This window comes from Pogoniulus pusillus, chromosome Z (assembly GCF_015220805.1).
Source record: "Pogoniulus pusillus isolate bPogPus1 chromosome Z, bPogPus1.pri, whole genome shotgun sequence".
Classification (NCBI taxonomy): domain Eukaryota; kingdom Metazoa; phylum Chordata; class Aves; order Piciformes; family Lybiidae; genus Pogoniulus; species Pogoniulus pusillus.
The window spans coordinates 110,175,312-110,190,099 of NC_087309.1; the positions used below are offsets into that span (position 1 = coordinate 110,175,312).

The 14,788-nt window shown below is 49.1% G+C and overlaps 1 protein-coding gene across 1 annotated transcript in view; it reads left to right on the forward strand.

The window, feature by feature from the left end:
* The first annotated feature begins 14,101 nt into the window (after positions 1 to 14,101).
* PDE6B (phosphodiesterase 6B) overlaps positions 14,102 to 14,788 on the forward strand; it is a 52,312-nt gene continuing 51,625 nt past the window's right edge. The window contains exon 1 of the mRNA XM_064176790.1: positions 14,102 to 14,512. Within this exon, the coding sequence (XP_064032860.1) occupies positions 14,102 to 14,512 (411 nt within the window). The remainder of the gene's footprint in view (positions 14,513 to 14,788) is intronic.

Genomic DNA, 14,788 nt, shown 5'->3' on the forward strand with positions numbered 1-14,788 from the left:
ATATCTGAAGACTGAGGGGCAGGGGCAGGGGGACAAACTCTGCTCACTGCTCCCTGGGGTAGAAGAATGAGCAACGGATGGAAGCTGCGACACAGGAGGTTCCAGCTCAACACAAGGGGGAACTTCTTTCCTGTAAGGGTCGCAGAGCACTGACACAGGCTGCCCAGAGAGGTTGTGGAGTCTCCTTCTCTGGAGCCTTTCAAAGCCTGTCTGAATCTGTTCCTGTGTGACCTGAGCTAGATTGTATGGTCCTACCATGGCAGGGGGGCTGGACTGGATGATCTCTTTGGGTGCCTTCCAACCCCTAACATCCTCTGATTCCATCTTTCCCTAAGACAAAATCTGTGTGTGTTTGCAGTGTATAGAGGAAGGGTAGAGACAGCATCACCAATACAGATCTGGAGGAGTTCACTTAAGGCTCAGGTTTATGTGCAGTTTTCTGGCATGGCAAAGCTCCTTCTTTTTTGTTTGTTTGTTTGTTTTTGTGAGTGAGATAGCACTCAAAAAACTGCAGCCAATCCCAACCTAACCTATGCACTAGGGTGCAAGAGAAAAGATGACCCTTCTGGATACCCATGACACATCTTACTGCAGTGGGCAGTGCACAGTCCAGTTTCTCACACATAAAACATTTTCCTGGGTGAAATAATTCCAGGTGCTCTTGTAGCTCTCCTGTGAACACTAGGAAATTATTTAAACAAAACAAAACAGTCCAGTGCCAGGTTCTGCACTTTGACCACAACAACTCCATGCAGCACTACAGGCTGGGGACAGAGTGGCTGGAGAGCAGTGAGGCACAAAAGGACCTGGGGGGACTGGTTGGCAGCTGAACATGAGCCAGCAGTGTGCACAGGTGGCCAAGAAGGCTAATGGCATCCTGGCCTGGATCAGGAAGAGTGTGGCCAGCAGGACCAGGGAAGTTCTTCTGCCTTGTACTCAGCACTGGTTAGGCCACACCTTGAGTGTTGTGTCCAGTTCTGGGCTCCTCAATTTAAGAAAGATGTTGAAGTGCTGGAAGGTGTCCAGAGCAGGGCACCAGGGCTGGTGAGAGGGCTTGAGCACAGCCCTGTGAGGAGAGGCTGAGGGAGCTGGGGGTGTGCAGCCTGCAGAAGAAGAGACTCAGGGCAGACCTCATTGCTGTCTACAACTACCTGAAGGGAGGCTGTAGCCAGGTGGGGTTGGTCTCTTCTGCCAGGCAATCAGGGCCAAAACAAGAGGACACAGCCTCAAGCTGTGCCAGGGCAGGTTTAGGCCTGAGGTTAGGAAGAAGTTAATTGCAGCAAGAGTGTTTGGCACTGGAATGGGCTGCCTGGGAAGGTGGTGGAGTCCCCGTCCCTGGAGGTGCTTCAATGGAGGCTGGATGAGGCACTTAGTGCCATGGTTTAGTGAATTAGAAAGTGTTGGGTGATAGGTTGGACTCAATGATCCCAAAGATCTTTTCCAACCTGATTAATTGTGTGATTCTGTGCAAGAACCACAAACACCCCCACCCCCCAAAACAACAACAACAACAACAACAACAACAAGAACTGGCATTTGCTTTAAAAGTTTGCAACATTCTGCATTTAGCATGGGGTTAGTTTGTTGCCTGGGTTTTGGGAGGGGTTTGTTTGTTTGTTCTTCAGGAATGAAATAAAACCACTGAGAGCTAACCTGAAGAAGTGCTCTCTGTGTCTGGTCAATTTCAAAGCATTTTGGCAAGCTATCCCAGCAGGGCTGTCGATTGCTTCTTACTCAGAGCACACTACTGTCTAAAACTTTGTACTTGTGTGTCCATAGCTCCCCCTCATTTCTGTCAGAACCATGCTCTTCCAAATGTCTGGCTGCTTCCTGCAATTCCTGCAAATTCCTGCCCCGTCCAACCCCACCCCCCCCCCCCCCCCCAAAAAAAAAGGTGCACATTGATCAGATCTCCTCTCAGTCTTCTCCTCTCCAGATTAAACAGCCCCAGAGCTTTCAGTCTCTCTCCACAGGGGAGATGCTCAAGTCCTCCAATCATCCTTGTGACCTTGGAAGGTAGGAGAGCCCTGCAGAGGGACCTGGACAGGCTGGATGGGTGGGCAGAGGCCAATGAGATGAGATTGAACAAGGCCAAGGGCAGGGTTCTGCACTTTGGCCACAACAACCCCAAGCAGCACTACAGGCTGGGGACAGAGTGGCTGGAGAGCAGCCAGGAGGAAAGAGACCTGGGGGTACTGGTAGATAGTAGCTGAAGATGAGGCAGCAGTGTGCCCAGGTGGCCAAGAGAGCCAATGGCATCCTGGCCTGCATCAGGAACAGTGTGGCCAGTAGGACAAGGGAGGTTATTCTGCCCCTGTACTCAGCACTGGTCAGGCCACACCTTGAGTGCTGTGTCCAGTTCTGGGCTCCTCAATTCAAGAGAGATGTTGAGGTGCTGGAAGGTGTCCAGAGAAGGGCAACAAATCTGGTGAGGGGCCTGGAACACAAACCCTATGAGGAGAGGCTGAGGGAGCTGGGGGTGTTTAGCCTGGAGAAGAGGAGGCTCAGGGCTGGCCTCATTGCTGTCTACAACTACCTGAAGGGACATTGTAGCCAGGTGGGGATTGGCCTCTTCTCCCAGTCAGCCAGCAACAGAACAAGAGGACACAGTCTCAAGTTGTGCCAGGGTAGGTATAGGCTGGATGTTAGGAAGAAGTTCTTCACAGAGAGAGTGATTGGCATTGGAATGGGCTGCCCAGGGAGGTGGTGGAGGCACCGTCCCTGGGAGTCTTCAAGCAAAGCCTGGATGAGGCACTTAGTGCTGTGGTCTAGTTGATTGGATAGGGCTGGGTGCTAGGTTGGAGTGGATGATCTTGGAGGTCTCTTCCAACCTGGTTGATTCTATGATTCTATGATTCTATGGCTCTAAGGTCAGATGAAGATGCTGGGAAAGAGCCCTGAGGTTTTGCATATTAGCCTTCCCTGAAGCAAGAGACAGTCCTGTGTCACCAACCCTGGAGGTGTTTAAGAGTCATTTGGATGTGGTTCTTGGGGATATGGTTTGGGGTAAATCTTGTAGATTAAGGTTGTTGGTTGACCTTGGTGATCCTGAGGGTCTTTTCCAACCTGGATGTTTCTGTGACTCTGTGTGACTGGAGAGGAGGACTGGACTTCAGGGTCAGAAGAGCCTGGCCCAGCAAGGGTGAGGAGCATGTCTCTGATCCTTGCTGGGCTCCCATGGCTCCAAGCAGGAAAGCTTATTCTTGGATACAAGCAGGTGGCATGAGAATATTACTTGGTAAATCTGATAAGCTCCAATCTTGTTATGCCAATGGATGAGTGGGCCAGAAAGGTTTGAGTATAGCTGTCAATACAGCATCCTGTAAGGGTAATGTCTAATCAAATTAGCCACTTGCAGCTCCCCTCTCCAGAGCCCCTTGGTCAGGAGGAAAATGTTGTTCCCAGGAATGAGGGGAAAAAGCACCTTCAGACCTAACCGTCGCAGTGCTTGCCATCAGCATTTCTACCTTTGCAGGTGTTATCTGCATCACCCCTCCTTTGGACAGCCCATAAATGGCTCTAATGGTGCTGCTGCTTTTGGGTGCATCATGACAGTCAGATTTTCTTATTTCAAAGTGGAGGCTTTAGTGGTATCTATCCTAGCACTGCAGAGGAGCTGTGATATGAAATGCTGAGAGGAGAGGGATCTTATTCATAGAGACTTCAGCTTATTTTCCCAGCCACATCCCAGGATGTCAGGGTTTGGAAAGAACCCACAGAGGTCACTGAGTCCAACTCCCCCTGCCAGAGCAGGACCACACAATTTAGCTCAGGTCACACAGGAACAGATTCAGACAGGTCTTGAAAGGCTCCAGAGAAGGAGACTCCACAACCTCTCTGGGCAGCCTGTGCCAGTGCTCTGCGACCCTTACAGTAAAGAAGTTCCCCCTTGTGTTGAGCTGGAACCTACTGTGCTGCAGCTTCCATCCATTGCTCCTTGTCCTACCCCAGGGAGCAAGTGAGCAGAGTTTGTCCCCCTGCCCCTGCCCCTCAGCCTTCAGATATTTATAGACATTTATTAGATCCCTTCTCAGTCTTCTCCAGACTAAGCAGCCCCAGGTCCCTCAGTCTCTGCTCATCAGGCAATGCTCCAGTCCCCTAATCACCTTCACATCTTCACAGCCCTCCCTTAGACTGTCTCCAGCAGATCCCTGTCCCTCCCGAACTGAGGAGCCCAAAACTGAAGGCAGCACTCAAGATTAGGTCTCAGCAGGGCAGAGCAGAGGAAGAGAAGAACCTCCCTTAATCTGCTGGACACACTCTTCTTATCAGTCCCCAGGATCCCATTGGCCTTCTTGGCCACCAGGGCACATTGCTGTCCCATGGATGTTATCCACTCCCAGGTCTCTCTCCACAAGGCAGCTCCCCAGCAGATCATCTCCCAACCTACACTGGTGCAGTTTATTGTTGCTCTCCAGTTAAGCCTCCAAGGCAGCTTAAGCATTTGAGATCTCCACTTGGAACACTGTTTAAAGGACATCCACCAACACCCAGCAAGGCACAAGTCTTATGCCAGCTCTGCAGTTCAGTTTTAAAGCAATTAAAAACAAATGTGTGCAACCACATGTGACCAGGTATTATTATGCTGTGTGACAGACTAGTGCAAGCTTCCTAAAATAGTACCCTCATCCTCCTCCAAAATCCCCTATTGTGTGCCTAAGTTCAATGAAACAGCATTATCCTATTGCAGGCTTAGGCTGCATCCACCTCAGTTGTCACTGGTATGCCAGCAATAGCTTTCATGGTGCCATCAAAGCTACCAGGAGGGCCTAGGGAGCACCTGCAGCCTTTGAACTGTGTTCTAAGGTTATGGGCACTTTGGCCCACCACCCTTAACTGAAGGTTTTGCTTTGGCTCTCCTGGGCTCCCTTGGCACAGATGAATCAGATTTCTAACCACCATTTCTATCTGTTTTCAGCTGTGCTGCAGTTATACAGCCCTGGCTTGGCTTAACTGCTGTTATCTCAGTTTTCTCTGCTTCTGGGGGACAGGTGGATGTAGTCTACCTTGACCTTAGCAAGGCCTCTGACACTGTCTCACATAACATTCTCATGAGCAAACTCAGGAAGTATGGGATGGAAGAGCAGGCAGTGAGATGAGTTGGGATCTGGTTACACACCAGAGTGCAAGGAGTGGTCATCAGCGGTGCCAAGTCCAGCTGGAGAGCTGTAACTAGTGGAGTCCTCCAGGGATCACTGCTGGGTCCAGTCCTGTTCAACAACAATGACATTGATCAGGGCACAGACAGACAGAGTCTGCTCAGCAAGTTTGATGATGATACCAAGCTAGGAGGCTTGACTGAGACAAGCTGTGCAGCCTTTCAGTGAGACCTGGACAGACAAAGATGGGCAGAGAGGAACCTAAACAGGTTCAACAAGGACAAGTACAGAGTCCTGCACATGGGAAGGAACAACAAACTGCATCAGTACAGGCTGGGAGCTGATCTGCTGGAGAGCAGCCCTGTGGAGAGGGACCTGGGAGTGCTGTTGGACAAGAAGCTCTCCATGAACTGCAGTGTGCCCTGGTGGCCAAGAAGGCCAATGGGGTCCTGGGGGGCATTCAGAGCAGTGTGGGCAGCAGATCCAGGGAGGCTCTCCTCCCCCTCTAATCTGCCCTGCTGAGACCTCACCTGCAATGTTGCCTTCAGGTTTGGGCTCCCCTGTTCAGGAGGGTCAGGGATCTGCTGGGGAAAGTCCAAGGGAGGGCTGTGAAGGTGCTGAAGGGGCTGGAGCAGTGTCCTGTGAGGAGAGACTGAGGGACCTGGGACTGTTTGGTCTGGTGAAGAGAAGACTGAGAGGGGATCTGATCAATGCTTATAAATATCTGTGGGCTGGGGGTCAAGAGGGAAGGGACAAACTCTTCTCAGTTGTGCCCTGTGCTAGGACAAGAGGCAATGGGTATGAACTACAGCACAGGAGGTTCCACCTCAACATGGGGAAGAACTTCTTTGCTGTAAGGGTCCCAGAGCACTGGAACAGGCTGCCCAGAGAGGTTGTGGAGTCTCTTTCTCTGGAGACTCTCAAGGCCTGCTGGATGTGTTCCTGTGCCACCTGAGCAAGACTCTCTGGCAGGGGGGGTTGGACTCAGTGGAGGTCCCTTCCAGCCCCTGACATCCTGCGATCCTGTGATGCTGCAGCTGTAAACCTCAGCAGTTTAAGACCTTTATTGTTTCCCCTTATTCAGGGGAAATCTTGTTAAGTTTCAAATCCTCTGTCCAGAGGGATGAACTGTACTTTGACCTTGGAGTGTCACAGCTGGACACTGCTTGTTAATCTTACAAGTGCTTGAAAACAAAAACATTTATCTTGAACTCAGCAGGTTCATTCCAAACAAGGGGTGAATGTCTGTGAGGTGTGGACCCAAAATGAGTGCCAGCTTTGAGTCATATCACACGATCACAGGACCACAGGATGTTAGGTGTTGGAAGGGACTCAAAGAGATCATTGAGTCCAACCTCCCTGCCACAGCAGGACCATACAATCCAGCTCAGGTCACACAGGAACACATTCAGACTGGATTTCCAGAGAAGGAGACTCCACAACCTCTCTGGGCAGCCTGTGCCAGTGCTCTGGGACCTTTACAGCCCAGAAGTTGCCCCTTGTGTTGAGCTGGAACCTCCTGTGCTGCAGCTTCCATCCATTGCTCCTTGTCCTACCCCAGGGAGCAGTGAGCAGAGCCTGACCCCCACTCCTGGCCCTCAGCCCTCAGATATTGAAAAACATTGATTAGATCCCCTCTCAGTCTTCTCTTCTGCAGACTAAACAGCCCCAGGTCCCTCAGCCTCTGCTCATCAGGCAATGCTCCAGTCCCCTCATCATCCTCATAGCCCTCCCTTGGATTCTCTCCAGCAGATCCCTGTCCCTCTTCAACTGGGGAGCCTGAAACTGAACGATACCTGTGGTGCAGTCACTGCCATTTTTCAGGTCTCAAATCACCTACAAGAACTTGCAAGCCTCTTCACCAACCTTCTGTCAGTTTGTACACAAAGAGCAGAAGCCGTGTTGCCTGGAAAAAAAAAACCCATACGTTACCAAGCCCAGAGGACCTTCTGTTTGGACACAGGGCACTTGGAGTACGGCTTCCAAGAGTACAGGTCTGTGCTGTGATATAGTAGAATCATAGAATGGTTTAGGTTGGAAGAGACCTCAAAGCTCAGCCAGTTCCAACCTGCCACCATAGGCAGAGACAGCCCCTGCTAGAACAGGTTGCTCAAGGCCTCATCCAACCTAGCCTTCAACACCTCCAGCAGCCACAACCTGACCTGGACAACCTGTGCCAGCCTCTCACTGCCCTCACTGTGAAGAACTTCTTCCTAACATGCCACTTTAAACCCTTTGCTCTTCATCCTGTCATTACAAGACCTTCTAAATAGTCCTTCCCCAGCCCTCCTGTAGGCTCCCTTCAGATCCTGGAAGGCCACTCCAAGGTCTCCTCAAAGCCTTCTCTCCTCCAGGCTGCAGAGCCCAAACTCTCTCAGCCTGTCCTCATAGCAGAGCTGCTGCAGTCCTCTGAGCATCTTCGTGATCTTCTCTGAATTGGCTCCAACACTTCCATGTCCCTCTTGTGTTGGGGGCTCCAGAACTGCACACAGGACTGCAGGTGGGGTCTGAGGAGAGCAGAGCCAAGGGGCAACATCCCCTCCCTTGCCCTGCTGGCCACACTGCTCTTGCTGCAGCCCAGCACAGGGTTTGTGTCTGGGCTGCACTCACACTGCAGGCTCATGTTGAGCTTTTCATCAACCAAGACCTGCTCCTCAGGGTTCCTCTCAGCCACTCACCACCCACCCAGGAGCTGTGCTAGGGATTGTGCCAGCCTCAGACACAGCCTGATTCCTGGACACTGAAGTAAGTCAGAGGAAAGGCCAAGAGCTTCCAGAAGACCTCCTTCTCTTCCACAAATCAGACCTTGCATAAGAAGAGCCTACTGGATCAGAAACACTGCCAGACCACACTTCCCCAGACTGAGCTACAATTCAGACCTTCACTGAAGTCCAGGTGGCAGGAAACTTTGATCCTTCATTGTAGCAGGACCCACAATGGGTTAGTACCCTGGCAAGCTTTTCAACTGCTTGTACTTCATCTAGTCTATTTTCTTCCTCATCACCGTGGGATGAAACAAGGCCCCAGGCATCAGCACAGGTTGGGGACTGGCCTGTTGGAAGGCAGTGAAGGGGAAAGGGTCTGGGGGTCCTAGCTGATGGGAGGTTGGCCATGAGTCATCAGTGTGCTCTGGCGGCCAAGAGGGACAAGGCCATTCTGGGGTGTGTTAGAAGGGCTGTGGTTAGTGGGTCAAGAGAGGTTCTCCTTCCCTTCTACTCTACTCCAGTGAGGCTGCATCTGGAGGACTGTGTCCAGTCCTGGATCTGCCTTTTCAAGAAGGACATGGAACTGCATGAGAGAGCCCAGCACAGGGCCACAAAGGTGATGGAGGGAATGGAACATCTCTGTTACAAGGAGAGCCTGAGGGAGCTGGAGCTTGGAGAGGAGAAGACTGAGACATGACCTCATCAATGGTTATCAATATGTGCAGGCTGGAGCCAGGCACTGCTGGGTGATGCCCAGTGACAGGACAAGGGGCAATGGGTGGAAGCTGAGGCATAGGAAGTTCCATGGGAACATGAGAGGAGTTTTTTCCCCTGTGAGGGTGACAGAAGACTGGAACAGGCTGCCCAGGTGGAATCTCCCTCTCTGAAGATATTAAAAACCCTCTTAGATGTGTTGCTGTGTGATCTGCTCTAGGTGATCCTGCTCAGACAGGGGGCTTGGATTGGATGTGTTTTGGAGGTCCCTTCCAGCCTCTGACATTCTGTGATTCTGTGATTCTAACTTTGCAGCACACTGAGAAGGCCTGGGTGGATGCTGGATTGGAGGCCATGGAGGGCAGAAAGATGATTCCAGCTTCACTCAGGCAGTAATGATCAATAAAATTAATCCCATCTGGCAGGATTGCACTACTGCTAATGAAGTTGTTTCAGGTGTCCAAGAAATTGTTTTCCTCATATGTGACTGGCCTGAGAGGCTATGGACTGCAGGAGGCTGGACCCACAGAAAAATGGGTTTCCCTCCAGCTGTGAGATATTTGTTCATATCATTTCTGGCAGCCTGTTGTCAATATACATGCATTACTCCTGACAAGAGGTGCCCAACAAGTTAAAAAAGATTGCATCTCTCCTTCTAAGGATATCTGACTTAACATAAGGGTTGTCTTTCCTCATTGTTGTTCAAGCTGGATAGGGCTGGGTGCTAGGTTGGACTGGATGATCTTGGAGGTCTCTTCCAACCTGGTTGATTCTATGATTCTATTCTATGATTCTAAGCACTTTTAGTTCAGATCCAAAATCCATCCTACAAGACTGTGGTAAACAGACAATTTTTTGTAGTAGATGCCTTTTATACAACTGGAAATAGTCTTGTTTAGAAAAGAGATGACTAAAAAGAGACATGCTGATGCTCAGTTTTGACTCAGAGAACACATTTCCCTACTGTCTTCTAGGTGACTCATCTGTTCAGCACATCCTGGTTTACTGCTAGGATGCAACAGGAAAAGTGTCCAGCAGATCTAGGGAGGTTCTTCTCCCCCCTCCACTCTGCCCTGGTGAGACCATACCTGGAATACTGTGTCCAGTTTTGGGCTCCCCAGTTCAGGAGAGACAGGGACCTGATGGAAAGAGTCCAGCAGAGAGCCACGAGGATGACTGGGGGGACTTGAGCATCTCCCCTATGGAGAGAGGCTGACAGCCCTGGGGCTGTTTAGTCTGGAGAAGAGAAGGCTGAGAGATCTGATCAGTGTGTACAGATCTCTGAGGGGTGAGTGTCAAGTGTCTGGGGCCAATCTCTTTTTGGTGGTCAGCAGCGATAAGCCAAGAAGCAGCAGCTACAAAGTGGAAGAGAGAAGGTTTCAGCTCACCATGAGGAGAAACTTCTTTACAGTGATGGTGACAGAGCCCTGGACCAGGCTGCTCAGAGAGGTTGTGGAGTCTCCTGCTCTGGAGACTTTCCCAACCTGCCTGGATGTGTTATCACAGTATCACACAGTATCACAGTATCATCAGGGTTGGAAGAGACCTCACAGATCATCAAGTCCAACCCTTTACCACAGAGCTCAAGGCTAGACCATGGCACCAAGTGCCACGTCCAATCCTGCCTTGAACAGCTCCAGGGATGGCGACTCCACCACCTCCCCGGGCAGCCCATTCCAGTGTCCAATGACTCTCTCAGTGAAGAACTTTCTCCTCACCTCCAGCCTAAATCTCCCCTGGCGTAGCCTGAGGCTGTGTCCTCTCGTTCTGGTGCTGGCCACCTGAGAGAAGAGAGCAACCTCCTCCTGGCCACAACCACCCCTCAGGTAGTTGTAGACAGCAATAAGGTCACCCCTGAGCCTCCTCTTCTCCAGGCTAACCAATCCCAGCTCCCTCAGCCTCTCCTCGTAGGGCTGTGCTCAAGGCCTCTCCCCAGCCTCGTCACCCTTCTCTGCACACACTCAAGCATCTCAATGTCCCTCCTAAACTGGGGGGCCCAGAACTGAACACAGGACTCAAGGTGTGGTCTAAGCAGTGCAGAGTACAGGGGCAGAATGACCTCCCTGCTCCTGCTGACCACACCATTCCTGATGCAGGCCAGGATGCCACTGGCTCTCTTGGCCACCTGGGCACACTGCTTGCTCATGTTCAGGTGGGTATCAATCAGCACCCCCATGTGCCAACTGCTCTTGGGGATCCTGCTTGTCAGCGTGGTTGGACTGGATGATCTCTGGAGGTCCCTTCCAACCCCTAACATCCTGTGATCCTGTGACAGAATACCCTGTGTGCCATTTCTTCATGAATCAAGAGCAGGCACAGTTGTTAGCTGTCTTCTGCTCACAGACGTCTTAGTCTGGCACAGAGGAAATGGTGCCAGTATGACACAGTTTGCCCTTAACAAAACCACACTGGCTCCTAGTTATTTACAGCATCATTTGCAGGATCTCCTATCTGTATTTACAGAAACATCCTTGTTGCTGTTTTTTTCCTACAAGCTGGGTTTAAAGTGGTCATTGTGGAAGTCTCCTCTTTATCCCTCCTTCCTCTTTTGCTTAAAGCATCACTACATCTGCCTTCCACCAGGGCGTCAGAACTTCAGATGATTCTCCATTCATCGTCAGAAAGAAAACCCAACCCCAAACATTAGCAGCTTAGGGGTTAATTCTAACAGCCCTCTAAGCACTCCAGTCCTTCAGTACTTCCCCTGATACTCTGACTTTTCTGAGAGCAGCCAATGCTCATTGCCTCTGGCACTCCTAATTCCATCTCGTTTTGGGTCTTGACCCTTCTGGGTTTGCATTTTTACTTGTTCATGGTATTTTTGTACTTCAATAACTTTGCATGTTTCCACACTTTCTGTCTGTTTGTTTGTTTGTTTGTTTTTTAGGTTGATTTGTTTGTTTGTGTTTGTTTTTTGTTTGGTTGGTTTGGTTGATTTTTTCCCCCTTGCTTTAAAAAGATCAAATAATTCACAAAATCACTCTTTTTTCTTGCTGTTTTTTGTTTTTTTCCCAGTTCCAAAACTCTCCCTTCATGATCTGACTCACCTAAACTGTCTCCCAACTTGAATTTCTCATTTAGGTCTTCTCTCTCCTCAGGTCAAAACAAAAGAAGTTTTCCCCTTGCTTTTCCTGCCACCATTTGTGTCTTTAATGACTGCAGCAGTGTGCAGGCCCTTGCCCAAGCGTTGCCACACCTGCAGATGTCAGGCAGTGCAAACTCCCCACTGCCAAGGAGTTCTGTCCTTGGCAAGGTCTTGCTTGTTGCTTATAAAATGGCTTCATCCTCTCCCATTTTGGAGAGCTGGAGCAAGTCCTTGTCCCTCCCTTAGAACATGGACATTGGAGGCAGTACATGTACCTTTGCCACACATCACCTTCTCCATATGTTTTGAGCAGTGATCCTATTGTAGTATACTGACTGCTAGAATTAACAGAGCAAATCTCTACCATGCTTGCATAAAGGCTTCTAAGGTGTTCAGCCTGTTCACCCAACAACTTTCCTACTGCATCTCCAAAGACCCAAAGATCTGAAAGAGGGAATAGGAGAAAAATGGAACCAAAAATAATAATTGTGTAGACCTTTGTTTTGTTTTCCACTCTTTTACCTGCTGTCATCTGAAAGGATTTCTTGCTTAATTCCCTTCCCCTATACCTAATTTTTTTTGCTGTTCTGCCTGCTGTCATCTGAAAGGATTTCTCTCTTAACTCCCTTCCTCTATACTTGGGTTTTTTGCTGTTTTAGCTGCTGTCAAGGGATTTCTCTCTTAACTCCCTTCCCCTATACTTGTTTTTGCTGTTCTGCCTGCTATCATCTGGAAGGGTTTCTCTAATTCTCTTCCCCTATACTTGTTTTCCACTGTTTTACCTGCTATCATCTGAAAAGAGTTAACTCTCTTCCCATATACTTGGGAAAAGAGTTAACTCTCTTCCCATATACTTGGGTTTTTTTTTTTTGCTGTTCCACCTGCTATCATCTGAAAGGAATTCTCTTAACTCCCTTCCCCTAGACTTGGGTTTGGGTTTTTTTTGCTGTTCTGCCTGCTATCATCTGAGAAGATTTCTTTCTTGACTCCCCTTATACTTATTTTTTGCTCTTCTGCCTGCTGTCATCTGAAAGGATTTGTCTCTTAACTCCCTTCCCCTATACTACCATCCCTTGGTGTGAGGGTGTTCACCTCCTCTTTCAGGAGCTGACACAAATGGATCAGCACATATCCGTCCTGTCCTCCTTGCTGATGGAAGCCCAGTGCCTCCCCACCTGTCCTCCCCTCAAGCACCAGAATCATCAGCCTAAGCATTTCTGAACATGGCATCACCACTCTTTCTCTTCTCACCCTCGTTCTGGGCACCCACATTCACATTAGAGCTGATGTGCACCATCCCTCATGCTAGTGCCAATGCTCACAGTGGCAGGCAGCCCAGACCGTTGTTCCTTGAACTGTTGTGCTTGTTACCTTCCAGCCATGTAGTGGATGAGACTTACTCCTATTACTCATGAACAAAAACACCTTTGTGCATTATTTAATTCCCCTGAAGAGGCCTCTATGTCATCTTTCATCCCAGTATGACACTTAGCCTCACCTGCTGTCTGCATAGTGCTTGTGGTGGCTTCACTGATCTGAAACCATTCCTATCCTTCACAGTTAGAATTCCCACTCTTTCTCCACTGATAGTGGTAAGGAAAAATATTTTATCTTCCTGAGTGTTTTGGACTTTTGGTTTGGTTTGGTTTGGTTTGGTTTGGTTTGGTTTGGTTTCATCTGCAGGGCTTTTCAAGATGCTTCAGAATGTTTCTATCTGACTCACTCAACCTGAAGCTCTCTAGATTCCTTCCTAAAAAAAAGGTACCACCCAAAGCCATGCTTTCATTTCCTGGTTCTTACTAGGAAGAAGAAAAAGGCCACAGACCTTGCCAATTCAGTTGAAATCTTAGACTGAAGGATTCAGGACTGGTGTTTCCATCTGGGAACAGCCCTTGCAGCAGCATATGATGAACCATGCAACAGTGGAGAAAGCCTGGAAAGACCAACATTACCTTGATGTTTTTTTTCTGACCACTGTACTCTTCAGTGAAAGATGCACTTCCTGCTAGTTCAGGGATCTGGGAGAGTAGAAATAATAAGATGCTCACCTTGTTAGCCAAGGATTAGGCCCAAGCAGTATATATTTAATTAGACTTTAAAGAGCTTATTTCAATGTTAGGAGGTGCAGTTCTTCCCTCTTGCTGCTGCGCCGGTGTGATCGTTCCAGTAACTGTTCTGCTTTCCTAAAGGGGAGTGTTTCCAGATATTGAGGACTCAGTTTTTATTTGCATTTAGATTAAGGGGAACGTTGAGCCAAAGCTCTTGTAGAGGTCATCTAATCTGTTTGGTTGAGAAGATCTGTCCTCCCACAGACTCATCTTCAGCACTATAAAGGAATACCTCTTCTTGATGACAAGATCTCTTTCCAACGCTACCTTACCTTTGCTCATTCTAGAAGCAACACCTTCTTTTACAAAACATTTAATAACTACAGCAGAAACTAGAGTGCTCTTTGCAAAGCCCATATCCTACGTACCACAAGACCCAGGACACTAACAATGAGCATCAGTGAAGAGGACGTAGAGAAGTTTCTTGACGGCAATCCTGCTTTTGCCAAGCAGTACTTTGAGAAGAAACTCAGCACGGAGTCCTGGGGTAGCAATGAGAGTGAAATCCTTTTCGAGCTGATCCAAGACATGCAAGAAAGCATCAACATGGAAAAAGTGGTTTTCAAGACCTTGAAGAGAATCAGGTCCCTTATTCACGCTGATCGCTGTAGTCTTTTCATGTACAGGCAGAGAAACGGCACCCCTGAACTGGCAACAAGGCTCTTCAACATCCAGGAGGGAAGCACTCTAGAGGAATGCCTGGTCTCCCCTGACTGTGAGATTGTCTACCCATTGGACATAGGCGTTGTGGGCTACGTTGCACAGACCAAGAAAACCATGAACATCAAGCATGTCAGTGAGGTAGGTTTGCCTTTTGTTCCTTCACTTCATCGAAGAAAGGCTCAGAAAGTAGACAAAGGGGTCAAGAGGGGTTTGCCATTTGTTGCTTTGCTTGATAGAAGAAAGGCTAAGAAAGTAGACAAAGGGGCCAAGAAGAGTCAGGGCTTGATCAAACCACTTTGTGGTGTAAAAGCTGTGAGGTAGAAACCAAAGTGCAAGTAGAGAGTCTGTGTGTGGCTTCCAAATTAATTTATGGGGTTGGGTGAACTGTTGCACTTAAACACACATCAGTCAAGG